At 45.0% G+C, this 14,195-nt stretch overlaps 3 protein-coding genes across 3 annotated transcripts in view; 1 reads left to right on the top strand and 2 right to left on the bottom strand.

The window, feature by feature from the left end:
• LOC125427681 (complement C4-like) overlaps window positions 1-7,209 on the bottom strand; it is a 93,800-nt gene extending 86,591 nt beyond the window's left edge. The window contains exon 1 of the mRNA XM_048487232.1: window positions 7,099-7,209. Coding sequence (XP_048343189.1) covers window positions 7,099-7,175 — 77 coding nt within the window. The 5' untranslated portion in view covers window positions 7,176-7,209. The remainder of the gene's footprint in view (window positions 1-7,098) is intronic.
• Window positions 1-14,195, bottom strand: part of LOC125428885 (zinc finger protein 271-like) — a 1,035,007-nt gene that overhangs the window by 734,643 nt on the left and 286,169 nt on the right. The gene's annotated exons all lie outside the window — the stretch shown is intronic.
• Window positions 11,713-14,195, top strand: part of LOC125427680 (neurogenic locus notch homolog protein 4-like) — a 50,968-nt gene continuing 48,485 nt past the window's right edge. Inside the window, exon 1 of the mRNA XM_048487231.1 lies at window positions 11,713-11,934. Within this exon, the coding sequence (XP_048343188.1) occupies window positions 11,886-11,934 (49 nt within the window). The 5' untranslated portion in view covers window positions 11,713-11,885. The remainder of the gene's footprint in view (window positions 11,935-14,195) is intronic.

Here is a 14,195-nt window from a genome sequence, read left to right as displayed (position 1 = left end):
TTATAAAATGTCCAGCATACCGAGTGGATTACACCCTTTTAAATTCAGAAAATATAATATTGGCAGGGGCATACCTAGGCAAACTGGCGCCCGGGGACAAAACCTGAGTTTGGCACCCCCCCCCCCACCGCACGGCGAATGGGCGGCCACCCTACCCCACCATGAACAGACAATGATATTTTGTACCAGCTCACAAAACACTTCCCACTCCCATCAAAACATACATGGCTCTCTCCCCACCAACTCTTTTCCTAATTTCCTAATCACAACAACCCTATGAGGTAGGTTGTTAGCCTGAGAAACAACTCCAAGCCAGTGAAAGTGGGTATTAAGCATGTAAATCTCTCACAAATCACCCCCAGCAAAACATTTACCAAACAAATCTCAGCATCATCTCTCACAAAACACCTCCAGTGGAATCCACCCCCAAACAGCATCACTTTCAATGGTGTTTAAACTAGGGAGCTCAGATTCTTCTTTTAAATCTACCTTAAAGGGAGAATCTGGGGTCCCCGGTTAAAACAAAATTGAAAATGATGCTGTTTGGGGGTGGATTCTCCCCCACCCTGAAACAGCATCACTTTTGAGGGTTGGAGATTCAGATGAAACAAATAGCAGATTTGGCTGGAATCTGGGCAAATTTGGGCACGTTCCGACAAAAATTGTCCGATTATGTCCTGCCCAAATATGAACAAATGCAAATGCAAGGTATTTGGGTTTTGGGGGGGTATTTTTGGTGTTTTTTCGGCCTGCAGGGAGTGCATTTTTAAAGCTAGCAGCACCATGATTTCAGGGCATCATCCAGAGACTGCCCTGATGATACCACCTGAGTTTGGCGATGTTTGGTTCAGGGGCAGCAAAGTTATGGACACCCAAATGGAATGCCCCCATCCCCATTGTTTTCAATGGGAGCTAACCTGAGATGGGGGCTACCCATTTGAGGGACCATAACTTTGGTCCCCCTGAACATAACTTCACCAAACCTGGGTGGCATCATAAGAATAGTTAACAGATGATACCCTGAAAATTTGGTGTCGCTAGCTTTAAAAATACATCCCTTCCAGGCACCCCAAGAAATTTGCCCAAGATTCTTTGTTTTGCAGTGAATTTGCTCCATTGTAGCTAATGAGGAATTTCTGAGGCAGGCTGCACATTTTTGAAGATAGAGGCACCAGACTTTCAAGGTGGCTCCAAGAGGCCTTGAGTAATAGCATCCAAGCTTGGTGAGCTTTGCTTCTGGAGTTTGGGGGTGGGGGAGTTGAGAGAGTTCTGAGAGAGCTCAGCCCACAGGCTTTCATGTGCAGGAGCTGGGAAACAAAATAAGCCTTTTGGGGGCCCATAAAATTGAACCCCCAGAAGCAAAGGTCTCCAAACCTGGATGCTATTATCAGGAGGCCCTCCTGGAGCCACCCTGAAAGTCTGGTGCCTCTATCTTCAAAAATGTGCAGCCTGCCTACACACTCAGAAATTCCCCATTGGCTACAATGGAGCAAAGTCACTGCAAAACAAAGAATCTTGGGCAAATTTCTTGGGGTGCCTGGAAGGGGTGTATTTTTAAAGTTACTGATACCAAATTTTCAGGGTATCATCTGTTAATTATTCTTATGATGCCACCCAAGTTTGGTGAAGTTATGTTCAGGGGGACCAAAGTTATGGTCCCTCAAATGGGTAGCCCCCATCTCAGGTTAACTCCCATTGAAAACAATGGGGATGGGGCACCCCCTTTAGGGGTCCATAACTTTTCTGCCCCTGAACCAAACCTCACCAAATTTGGGTGGTATCATCAGGACAGTATCTGGATAATACCCTGAAATCATGGTGCCGCTAGCCTTAAAAATGCGCCCCCTGCAGGTCAGAACGTGAAAAACACTTAAAATTCAAAAACACACAAACGACCCTGAAATGTTGGCGCCCCCCCACGTGACTAAATGGGGGGCGCCCGGGGACATAGGGTACCCCCTGTCCCTAGGCAGGAACGCCACTGAATATTGGACATATGTGCATTCAACATTGACAAGCACTTAACTGGACAGCTGATAACAAGTAAGCTGACTTATTTGCTTCTTTGGTGAAGGTACATGAAATTCTGACTGTGCATGGTGGTAATAAGGGATTTTTGAAAAGATTTATAAGTACTCAAGAGACCTTTTTGTAAAGGTGAACGATTGTTGGAGGCTTAGGGTTAAGCTACACTGAAATGTATAATTTTTCAGCTAAAGACACCTTGATACCTATCATAAAGTAGGCTGACCAGACGTCCCGCTTTTGGCGGGACAGTCCCGCCTTAAAACAATTTGTCCCGTGTCCCGGGGTTTTTTTCAAGTGTCCTGATTTTTGGAAGGCTGACGCACTGCCTTCTGGGGCACAAGGCAGTGTGGCAGCCTCCCACGCACGGGGCCGCAGGAGCACGGCCTTCTGAGGCGCTCCCGTTTCCCGCCCTGTCACAGGAGCGTCCCAGAAGGCAGTGCGCTCCTGCGGCTGCACTGCCCCAGAAGGCAGTGCGCTCCTGCGGCTGCACGCGCACAAGCACGTGCACGCTCGCACAAGTGCAGCCGCCCACCACCCACCCGTCCCGGTTTACAAAGGTGACCATCTGGTCACCTTATCATAAAGGGACTGTTTCTTGCTGACCATGGGAACAGAAGCAGCTGTTATCTTGTTCCATTCTTTAAAAGTAAGCAATCACTCTTTCCAGTCTTGCTGATAACTTTTATTTGTTCCAGTACATTACAGTTACTTTTAGATTTTTAATATTTTTTGTGTACAATTGAAAAAAAACATTTACTTTGATACGTTGCTGCCACCTACTGGAATGGAGATAATTAAGCAACTTCAGGCAACGTCCCTGCAAATAAGCCAATCAGAACTTTGAACAAAAAGGAAAAAAAACAGGTGAAATAGATAGTGAAAAAGAATTTGTTTGATGAAAATATATCCCAGTTGATGAAGATATTCTTGATACTGAACAGGCCTACAGAGAACAATTAGTAGAAAGGAAGATTGATATACTAGTATTTCAAGATGTACTGAACACACTTCCTGAAGACAATTTCTCTTGAAGGAAGAAGCAGAATATAATTGGAAATTTTACATGCCTTAGAAAGACTCCCACCTGCAGGGAAAATGATTATAAAAACTGAAAATCAAGCAAGACAATTGGCAACACATCTTACACATGAAGATTTTTTTTTGAAGACTCCAGGATTGACTTTAGTGAAGAGCCACGAGTAACTAATATAAAAGATCAGCCACCCAGGAAATTGAAAGAAAATGGATAGACTCTTTTAAAATTTCAAGAACAGTTTTCAGATTAAAAACCTCCAGGATATTTTATAGATAAATTTGCCTAGAAGATTGCAAGAAAAAGGATTTAAAAAACATCGGAGTTTATGCTAGAAATGCAGTGAGAAATCTGCTTTATTTTTTCTTATGTTAGAAGATATAAAAAAATTGGATATTAATCTACACTGAAATGTTAGAAATCCCATATAGATAATTATAGTTATATCTATAGATAATTATATATAATCTCAATACAAACTAATTATATGAGTATGATAGTCTGAAGGAACTACCAAACTCCTGGACTAAGTCTTTTTCTTTTCCCTATATTATTTAGAATGATATTTGGCATTCTTTAAGCACAACTTTGTATCTTACTAATATGATTTTGCTGTATAAGAGCACAAATTAATGCATACCTCTCTAAAATAAACAAATTCAATATGAATTCATTTACCAATTGTAGCAAGTATAAGTGATGCCTTTACATCAGGCTGACCAGACGTCCCGCTTTTGGTGGGACACTCCCGCCTTCAAACAATTTGTCCCACATCCCGTGGGTTATTGAAATTGTCCCGATTTTTGGGAGGCTGCCGCACTGCCTTCTGGGGCGCAAGGCAGTCCGGCAGCCTCCCCCGCGCACGGCCGCAGGAGCACGGCCTTCTGGGGCTTGCTGTCACAGGGCGGGAAACCCCCGTCCCGGTTCAGAAAGGTGACCATCTGGTCACCTTACTTTACATGGAAATTTGAAAGAGTTCCTACTTAAGAGAAGTGGGAAGTTAAAATGAGAGAATGCTTTTGTATGGCAAAATTAACTAAATAGAAGTCCAGAATATAAACTGAAACCAATGGAGAATCTTACCTTAAATATTATAACATTATAAAGTAGCATTGTTTATGTTTTACTAAAATGATTTTAATGTATACGAGCATAAAGCAATGTTGAAAAGGGAGCAGCAGTCGTGTAGCGGTTAAGAGCAGGTGCATTCTAGAACCCCAATACAACTAGCCTATATGATTAAAGGATTAAGCCCAAAATGTTGGCATTGTGGAGAAAAAGGAGCATATTATACTCATATGTGGATAGAATGTAAAATGGTGAAAAAGTTTTGGGAAAATATATTGAAATATGTAGAACAGTTAGTAAAAGTAAAAATTGATATAAACAATGATTTATTAATTGTGGGGATAATAGAAGATAAAAGAGTGAATAGAAGTTTGGAACCAATGTATAAAATAATGATTAGAGCAGCTTTGCTTTACACGTAGTGTTAAAGTTGGGCTGGAAAGATAATAAAAAAATGGACAGTTTCCAAAATGGATGGAATTACATGTCATGTGGAACAAATACAGATTTAGAGATCTTTGAGAGACTGGACAAAAAATAAACTATGGAGAAGAAAAAGAGATCGGAAGACTCTATTATGAAACTATAGGACAGTGTATACTTAGAAAAAATGGATGGAAGCAATTGACTTAACAAAAGGAACCTATGGAATAAGAGAATAAGAAGAATGGAGAATGCCTCCCTGCTGCTTGCATATAAAACTCAATCTAAACAGACAAGGGGGGAGGGGGGAAAAATGGAAAAATCAGTATAGATGAAATAGAGAGATCATTGATTGTAAACAAAGGTATGAATATTCCTATAGGCTAAACAAAAGAAAATTTCATATATATATATCCATAAAAAAAAAAGAGCAGGTGCCATCTCTAATCTTGGAGGAACCGGGTTTAGGATTCCCCCCGGGCCTGCAGCTTGGAAGCTGTGGAGGCTTATCTGAGGGGCTGAATTCAGGATTAGCCTGTACACTTCCTACTACACACCTGAAGGCCGTGGGTGACCTTGGGCTGGTCACAGCTTTTTAGGAGCTCTCTCAGCTCCACCTGCCTCACAGGGTGTTTGTTGTGAGGGGGGAAGGGCAAGGAGATTGTCAGCCCCTTTGAGTCTCCTGCAGGAGAGAAAGGGGGGATATAAATCCAAACTCTTCTTCTTCTTCTCTTCTATGTTAGTATGACCCAGGGATTGCCAAATCAAGTTTGTTTGCTTCCTTTTCATTATATTTTGAATCGTTATTGGTATTTTTAGTTCTATTAGTTATTAATGTAGATCCATTTATTATTTGTTTCTTTTTGTTTCTTTTTTTCTGTATTATGTTTCAAGACTTTTCTGTGGGAAAAAAGCTAAGAGCTACCACTCTGCCTGAGCTTACTCCCTCACTGCCGGAAGTTCCCGGAATCACTCCCTCGCCCTCCCCTGCTGGCTGCCATAAGTGGGGTGTAAGGGGGGGCATGGGAAACTGGGCAGGGGGTGCAGGGAGCCGGGGGGGGCACGGGAGGCTGGTCATGCCCTGGGTGCCATTTTCACCTGGTATGCCTCTGTAACTCAATATAATATAATAATATAATATAATATAATATAATATAATATAATATAATATAATATAATATAATATAATATAATATAATATAATATAATATAATATAATATAATATAATATGTATGTTAGTCACCCTGAGCCTGACTTTGGCCAGGGAGGGTGGAATTATGGCATCTCAAGTCGAACAAACTAATTCATTAAGTTAAAAAAAAAAAAGCAATATTGAACAATCCTAGAACAGAAAATTTTTCTCGTTTTCAGGTATGAGTCAGCTTTGAAAGTTTGTGGGAAAATCAACAAACCCACAAGACAGCTAACCATGAAAGCTAACAGTCAAAAAAGTAGGTTTTTGGAGATACTTTTAGGAAATCAGAAGGGAAGAGCACAGCGAATGGAGGGGAAGCAAATCTGGCAACTCTCCACATAAAGAACAAATTTACTCAGGTCAACTTAGTTTGGCACGGGAAGGCACCAGACAAACAGCAAAAGGAACGTATTGTAGCAACAACACATCAGAAAAATTGTTTCCCTTTTTTTTCTTATTCAGGCTACAAAAAGATTTCCTCCCCTGCAAGCCAAACTACCCTTCTCCTTCTCCCCCTTCGGTGATGCATTTCTCCTCGTTTCCCACACCACTGACATAACACCGCGCCAAATTCTTGCCACACAGTTGTCAACATCATGGAGAAAAATATCCTGCCCTCTTAAGAGGGTGTTAACTGGGATGTTGTTCCCTAGGAGATGTTATAGGAAACAGACGATGCCCATTTCCACCCTTTAACACTCTGTCAAAGGGGCGGGACGTCAGCAACTCTAACTCCAGAGTCTTCCAATGGCTTTTACGCTTGACCCAACACTTGGGGGAAATTAGCACTCCTTGGCTCCAAGACACCCTTTTGCAATTTAAATGACATATTTTTTAGTTAAATAGCAAAGAAAGGTCCCAACCAACCACAGTCAGCAAAACGAGACTATATTTTAACTGGCTCCTTTCCAATTAAAGTCCAGCAAAACCGCACTAATTAAAAACGGCAAAAAATTAAGGCTCAGATTTTACCCCATAATCTGAAACAGAGTTATAGCTTTCTAAATCAATGGGTTTAGAAGGGTTTAGTATATTTAGGATTGCCCTGTTCGTCATCCACAGGATCCCGCTGCCTTAAAATAAAGCAAACTGTCCCCTTTTTAAAAAATTACAGAGCTCTTGTGCGTGTAACCCCCATCCCCTCAGCTCAGTGGCAGGCATAAATTCAGCTGGTGGAGGGTAATCCGGCAAGGAGGGGGAGAGATGCAGGCAACTTTACCTGTTGAACTTCTGCCATGCAGCTACTAAAAGCAGTACAGTCCTGCCACAAAAGATGGAGAAGCCAGAATGTGGGTCCCTCCCCCACATAATCCCCACCCTCACCCCCCTCACAATCCCCCCCTTTTTCACCTTGGCGCTTGTTGGCTCAGGGCTACCAAAGTCCCCATCCATGCTAGCCAAAGAGGCAGCCACTTTCCAGGAGCCATTTCTGGGCTGTGTCAGTGCAGGGGGGACTTCTCCTCTGCTCTGATTCTGAAAGTAGATTTTGCAGTTCAGTCCCACAGTGGGAGGGAGAGAATATTTGCATGCTGTAATAACAATAACGGGGGAAAAAACTTTCTCCTCAAAACAGCTTGTGGAGGTGGAGTCAAATATTTTCGGGATGCCGTCTGAAGAAAAGAAACTGAACTGGTTTCACTTTCCAGAATGTAGACGCTCTGAAGAAATCCTGGCCTCTCTGTGGCATGTTGGAGTGGTCTCAGATGTGCAAGAGAGAGAGAAAAGGGCATGCCTCAAAGTTCTACCCGTTCTTTGGTTGAGCATGAAAATCCTTGTTTCACCACAAGATTGTGCAGTCTACCGTCTTCCTGGTTTCATGCAGGGAGTCTACGTTGCCTAGTGATGAGAGACTCACAGGCATATTCCAAGCTGCATTACTCTTTGCACAGTCGTCTTTGAAGGGTGTAACTCAGATTGAGTTAGAACCGTACTATCACACTTGACCTAGGCCCCAAAGTTACATCTGGTCTGTTTCCTAGCAGGCAAGGATTTCTGCCCAGCTCTAGCTACACGCCAATTGGCCATGCTACACGCCAACTGCCCAGCTCTAGCTACACGCCAATTGGCCATGCTACACGCCAACTGCCCAGCTCTAGCTACACGCCAATTGGCCATGCTACACGCCAACTGCCCAGCTCTAGCTACACGCCAATTGGCCATGCTACACGCCAACTGCCCAGCTCTAGCTACATGCCAATTGGCCATGCTGGCAGCTGATGGGAATTGTAGTCCATAACAGCTGGAGTGCCAAAGGTTCGCCACCACTGAGCTACACTGTCTCCACACCACTACAATGCATTGCCTCCCAATTAAAATTAAATTACATTTTTAAAAAATGACAAGTCTGATTCATACATGGGAGTTAGGACTGAAACGGGGATTGAGTTGTAGAAACAGCAGAGGTGAAAAATTCAGAGTTATCTAAAGATTCAGGCTTTGAGGTCAAAAGATGGCAAGAGTCATGCTAGCTTTTAATCAGTAAACCAGATTCCCTCCAGTCTCATTTAGAGGAAGAGCTGGGACCCAAAAGAACAGGTTGGAAAGATGGATAGGGGGTTTAGTTATTTGTTTGCACAGTCTAAATATCCCGCTGAATTTTCTTCAAAGTGGGGGTAAACAAACAGTTCTTCACCGAATGCTGAAATCTCTTCCTTTTGTGTTGTTCTCACTACACAAATGGAGGAAACATCTGGGCCACGTTAAATTGAAGTTAAGGTGGTCTTGATGGGATGCTGAAATTCTCAATAACCAATAGGGAAAATAGGGCCAATTACCCACAGGTGCTGGGGTGTGCAGTGGGACCAGAAGTGGGTGGGGGCAAGAAATCTTGTCCCGACGCTCTTCATCTTTGCAGCATGCCAAGAGAGGAGGTGCGTCAAGGCCAAAAATCTGGGCCCCATGAACTTCCTCTTGGCAGCATGCCAAGAGAGGAGGCGCATTGGGGCAAGATTTCTTGTCCCGACCCGCCTCCTCTTGTGTCACGTTTTCTTCTCGCTTTCCACCAGAAGAACCTCTTCTGCAAAACCTCTTCTGGGAAAGGGGGTTTCTTCCCTTCCCCTCTCCATCTGAAACCCAAGAGGTCCTCTGAAATGCTGACTCTTCTGAGTGACTGAAACCCCCACCCAAACAGCATAAGATCAGCATTCTGTAGAAGGAGGCAGGAAATTTTAAAAAAATCACTACCCCTTTCTGTAAGAAGAATGATGATGCAACTCAGTATTTGGTCTATAGAAAAGTATGGTCTCATATCCTGGCATCTCTAGTTAAAACATGAAAGTGGGCAGGTAGGTAATGTGAAAGAGCTCTCCCTGAGTTCGAGAACTTGGAAAGTTGCTTTCAGTCTACATAAACAGTACTGATCTTGATGGACCAGTAGATTTGCAAAGCAATCTTAATAATACTGTCCTGGGAGTAAGCCCCACTGAGTAAACTGGGACTTAGTTCTGAGTATACCTGAACTAAGTCCCATTTTATTCAGTGGGGCTTATTCCCAGAACAGCATTCACACTGCATCGTGGACTTTATTGATATACATTGAATTCACATTCACACTGCATCATGGACTTTGTAGTCTTCAGCTATTCAAGTAGTCTGCAGTTTTCACACATGAGATTGCAGGAATACAGAATGCTGATTGCTGCACTGGCCGTTAGTCACTAGCTGTGGCATGAAATGCAATAAACTGGAACTTGGATTAATGCCGAGTAGATCTAAAAAAAGAAGAAGCTGAATTTCTGAATATAGAAGAAGAAGAAGAAGAAGAAGAAGAAGAGTTTGGATTTGTATCCCCCCCCTTTCTCTCCTGTAGGAGACTCAAAGGGGCTTACAATCTCCTTGCCCTTCCCCCCTCACAACAAACACCCTGTGAGGTAGGTGGAACAGAGAGAGCTCCGAAGAATTGTGACTAGCCCAAGGTCACCCAGCTGGCATGTGTGGGAGTGTACAGGCTAATCTGAATTCCCCAGATAAGCCTCCACAGCTCAGGTGGCAGAGCTGGGAATCAAACCCGGTTCCTCCAGATTAGATTCACGAGCTCTTAATCTCCTACACCACTGCTGCTCCTTAGTAATATACTTCCTTAGTAATGAATCAAAATTTAATTTTAGGTGCAATTTGTGGGTAACCCTAGTAAGGTCACCCTTTGCAAGGAGAGCTCTGTGGAGATGGGAAAATCTAAATGTCTCAAGGTTCCTCTTTGCAGCAGTGATTCTGCTAGGGATCCAGTTGCATAGCAGTATTGTGGAAGGTGGGGCTGGCAACTGTCAGAGATTGTATAGCCGGTGGATATCCTGTTTTAGAGTTTGGAATCGAAGCAGATTGCGTTTCTTCCCAGTTCTGTGAGTGTAAAGCAGAATGAAGACGTAGATAAACAGGATGTTCTTTGGAGACGACCTGCAACATTACTAAATAAATGTTGTTTGGGAAAGACTTGGAACCGTACAGGGGCAGACGAGGTTAACAAACCGAAAGCAGCGAGGGAGGGCGGCAATACAGACGAAAGCCTGTGTTTTGGTTGCTGAAATCTCAAGGGGGAAAGTTGGAAGGGAGAGATATCCGAGGACAGTAAAACTAGCCAAACTGGAAGGGTTGCCGGCTGCAGGTTGGGGAATTCCTGGTGCTGTGAGAGGTTGTTCCTTGAGGAGGAGGAGAAGAGTTGTTTTTATGCCCCAGTTTTCTCTACTGAAAGGAGTCTCAAAGCCGCTTTCGGTCACCTTCCCTCCCCACCACTCAACAGACACCTTGTGAGGTGGGTGGGGCCGAAAGAGTTCTGAGAGAACTGTAACTAGCCCAAGTTCTCCTAGCAGGCTTCACAGGCAGGAGCAGGGAAACAAATCCAGTTCACCAGATAAGAGTCCGCCGCTCATTCGAAGGAGTGAGGAATCCAACCCAGTTCTCCAGATTAGAAACCCCCCACTCTTAACCACTACACCACACAGCCAGGTTTTGGGGACAAGAAGGACTTAACTATAATATGTGTGTGTAAAGCCCTGTCAAATGGCAGCTGACTTATGGCGACCTCAGCAAGCCTTGGGAATGGACAGGAAACTGCTAAACTAAAGACAGCGGAAGTTCACCTATTAATCTGTAATCGACAAATCTTTCACTGCAGGTCTCCGTTAAGATAATTAATACCTTCCCCGCTTTCCTGTCCAAATTCGGGTCTGTTTTCTCCTGTCAGTCCTTGACTGAGCAAGTATAATGCAAAAAACGGAAGGGAAACGAAACCCAGAATAGAAACCAAAAGGTTGGGAAGAGGAGGATTTTCCCCCCCAAAGATATGAACTATATTCTTCTAAAACCACCAACCTTTGGGTTCTTAGCTAAGCAAGTACCAGGTGCTCGGGAGCAACAGCCGCAGAAGGCCTCCTGCACGTGAGCTCCCAAAGGCCCCTGGTGGGCCACTGCGAGTAGCAGAGAGCTGGACTAGATGGACTCTGGTCTGATCCAGCTGGCTTGTTCTTATGTTCTTATGTTCTGAAGTATGATGGCAAGATTAGGGCTTGTGCCTCTGCTTGACAAATGCCGACAGTCACGTACCCAAGAACCACCCAGGGAGCTTTAGGGCTCAGCCGGGATTTCAGTTTGAGGCTTGAAACGAACTATGCAGCTTTTCGCTTCCCTCGTCTACAGTGGGAGGATTTCTGGTGCTGATGCACTCTGTGTGACACAGGGACTCTGCAAATTGCAACTCCCTCACTACATGAGATCCTCTGGGTCCTTTCTTTTTTAAGGTCTCTGTGCCACCTCTGGATCCCTATGCCTTCCTCCCAGTATTCCCCATCCCTGTTTTGAATGTTGACAACAGTGCCCTGGGTAACAGGAAATCTTTCTCCTCCCATGTATTGTGTGGGGCAGGAAACCTCCCACAATGGAGTCCGGGAATGGCAGGATGTGCCTTGTTCTTAAAGTAAGGGTGGGTGGGGTGATTGAAGAGAATTCCTCCAGACATGTAGCCCTGGCAGTGCCACTGATATCAAGGGCTCAGTGGGTGGGGGTGGGAGGCATCCAAGGGATATTCTTCCATCAGGTTCTGTCTGACTGGTGGTCTTGAGTTCCACACTCTCCTTTGAATGGGGGACCAATGTGGGAATTGAGAGAAGATCAGGGGGCTGGACTGGGAAGGTCTCCAAAACAGGATGAAGCATTTGCCGCTGCTGCTGCTGGTTTTGATTCCATTTGCTCGAGGTGAGTATGAGCAGAACAACAGGTGGCCTGGTGTCAGAGGTGGGATCCAGCAGGTTCTCACCAGTTCCCGAGAGGGGGTTACTAATTATTTGTGTGTGCCGAGAGGGGGTTACTCATTGGGTCCGCTTTTCCGCCTCCACGCCCTCGCCTCCCCGAGAGGCACACTGCCTTTGAACGTGAAGGTTCCATATAGCAATTGCGACTAATAATGTAACTCCCCGAACTGGGTTAATCCCTTTCAGGTACTGCAATTCATGGGTTCTCAGCCTTTCGTCCCTTTTATCTCACCAGTCTCTACCAAAGAACCTGTGTGTTTCACCATTGCTGTGTTCAGATTTGTGAGTTGGTGCATTTTTTATAATGTGATGATGATTTAGAAATGACCTGGTGCAAAAAAAAAATTGGGGGGTTGTGGTGGGATGGCTGCCCATGTGGGGTATAAAAGTCCAATAAAATAAATAAATAAATAAATCCAACTCAGGTTTTGCCCAGGGCTCAGGTTTGCCTAGGTATGCCTCTGCCCCCTTTGCTGAGGGGGGGCTGGCGAGGGAACCTGTTACTAAAATTTTTGGATCCCACCACTGGCTGGTGTGGATGCTTCATGGCTGTAGTTTAGCCAGACCAACTTTTCAACCGGTGTCTTTTGCTCTTCCTTGCTGGAGTGTCTTCAGCTGTATGAACCAGTCTGGGGGGGGGGGACGGGACTTTTTGCATAGCCCAAAAGCAGGAGCGAGAATGTTCCCAGCTGCTTGTTGTTTTGGATCCAGCCCCAGCTGAAAAGCCTCGCTTGCAATTTTGGGGATAACGCCAGTGTTGATGCATCTGTAGCCGCGTCTGTCTGAGCTCGCCGAAAAGTCATGGGTGTGCAGAGCATTTGCTGGGTAGTTTTGTGCAACGATGAGCATGGGTGAAGGAGAGCGGGTGGGACTGAAGGATCCAGGAAGGGGCAGCAGTGGAATAATGCAACAGATGAATGTGTATAAATGGTGCAGGCATGCAAAGGGGGATCAGACATGAGGAAGAAAGGATACATTTGTTTGCACATGAACAGGACCAGTTTCCCCAAGTTCTTCCTTGACCTCATAAGAACACAAGAACTAGCCTGCTGGATCAGACCAGAGTCCATCTAGTCCAGCACTCCGCTACTTGCAGTGGCCCACCAGGTGCCTTTGGGAGCTCACATGCAGGAGGTGAAAGCAAGGGCCTTCTGCGGCTGTTGCTCCCGAGCACCAGGTCTGCTAAGGCATTTGCAATCTGAGATCAAGGAGGATCAAGATTGGTAGCCATAGATCGACTTCTCCTCCATAAATCTGTCCAAGCCCTTTTTAAGGCTATCCAGGTGAGTGGCCGTCACCACCTCCTGTGGCAGCATATTCCAAACACCAATCACACGTTGCGTGAAGAAGTGTTTCCTTTTATTAGTCCTAATTCCTCCCCCCAGCATTTTCAACGGATGCCCCCTGGTTCTAGTCCATCCAAGCTTCAGCCTGGGACCTTCGCCATGCAGAGCCAGTGCCCAACAACTGAACCGTGACTTGCTGCTTCAGCCTGGGCCAAAACAAACAGGACACCACGAAATCTGTGAATGGGGGCCTCCCTGGTGCTCTTAAAAGGGAAATCAGTTGGTCCTCTGCCTGCCAGTTGTGATCATGGCTGCATGGAGGGCAGGGAACAGGCAAAGAGAAGGCGCCTGCTTCTTCCTCTCTGCCCTTTTTCCAGGAGTTGCAACAACCCTGGAAAGCATGGATTTTGTAAAATGCAGCAAAGCCCATCATCCACCTTCATGTCTCTGGATACACAAGTACTTTGGCGCCCTTTTAAAAAATCATGAAAAGATACGTTCGTGTAGTTTTCTGCTTCACAGGCAACAAAGGTGGACAATATAATTTCAATGTCATTTCAGAGCAGGTCCCAAGTCCAGATGGTCATTCATTCACACACAGATATACCTGCCGATAGCAAATAAGCATTTAGTGAGATGGTGATGTTTGGACCTTTCTTCCTTGAGATGCTGGTTAGCTAGGTGCGGGGCTTTTTATTGCTTGTGGGTTACCAACCTTCAGGTGGTGCCTGGAACTCTCCCAATATTATATCTGGGTCAGCCCCCAGGATGAAATGGCCGCTTCAGAGGGGAGATTTTATGGCATCACGCCATGGCCAAGCAACTTCCCCTCCCCAGCTTCCCCTCTCCCCCAGACTTCCCCAAATTTTCAGGGATTTCTCAAACCGGAGTTGGGAACCCTACTTGTTTGGCATGGGTG

This window comes from Sphaerodactylus townsendi, linkage group LG03 (assembly GCF_021028975.2).
Source record: "Sphaerodactylus townsendi isolate TG3544 linkage group LG03, MPM_Stown_v2.3, whole genome shotgun sequence".
Taxonomy (NCBI): Eukaryota; Metazoa; Chordata; class Lepidosauria; order Squamata; family Sphaerodactylidae; genus Sphaerodactylus; species Sphaerodactylus townsendi.
This window is presented reverse-complemented; position numbering and strand designations above follow the sequence as displayed.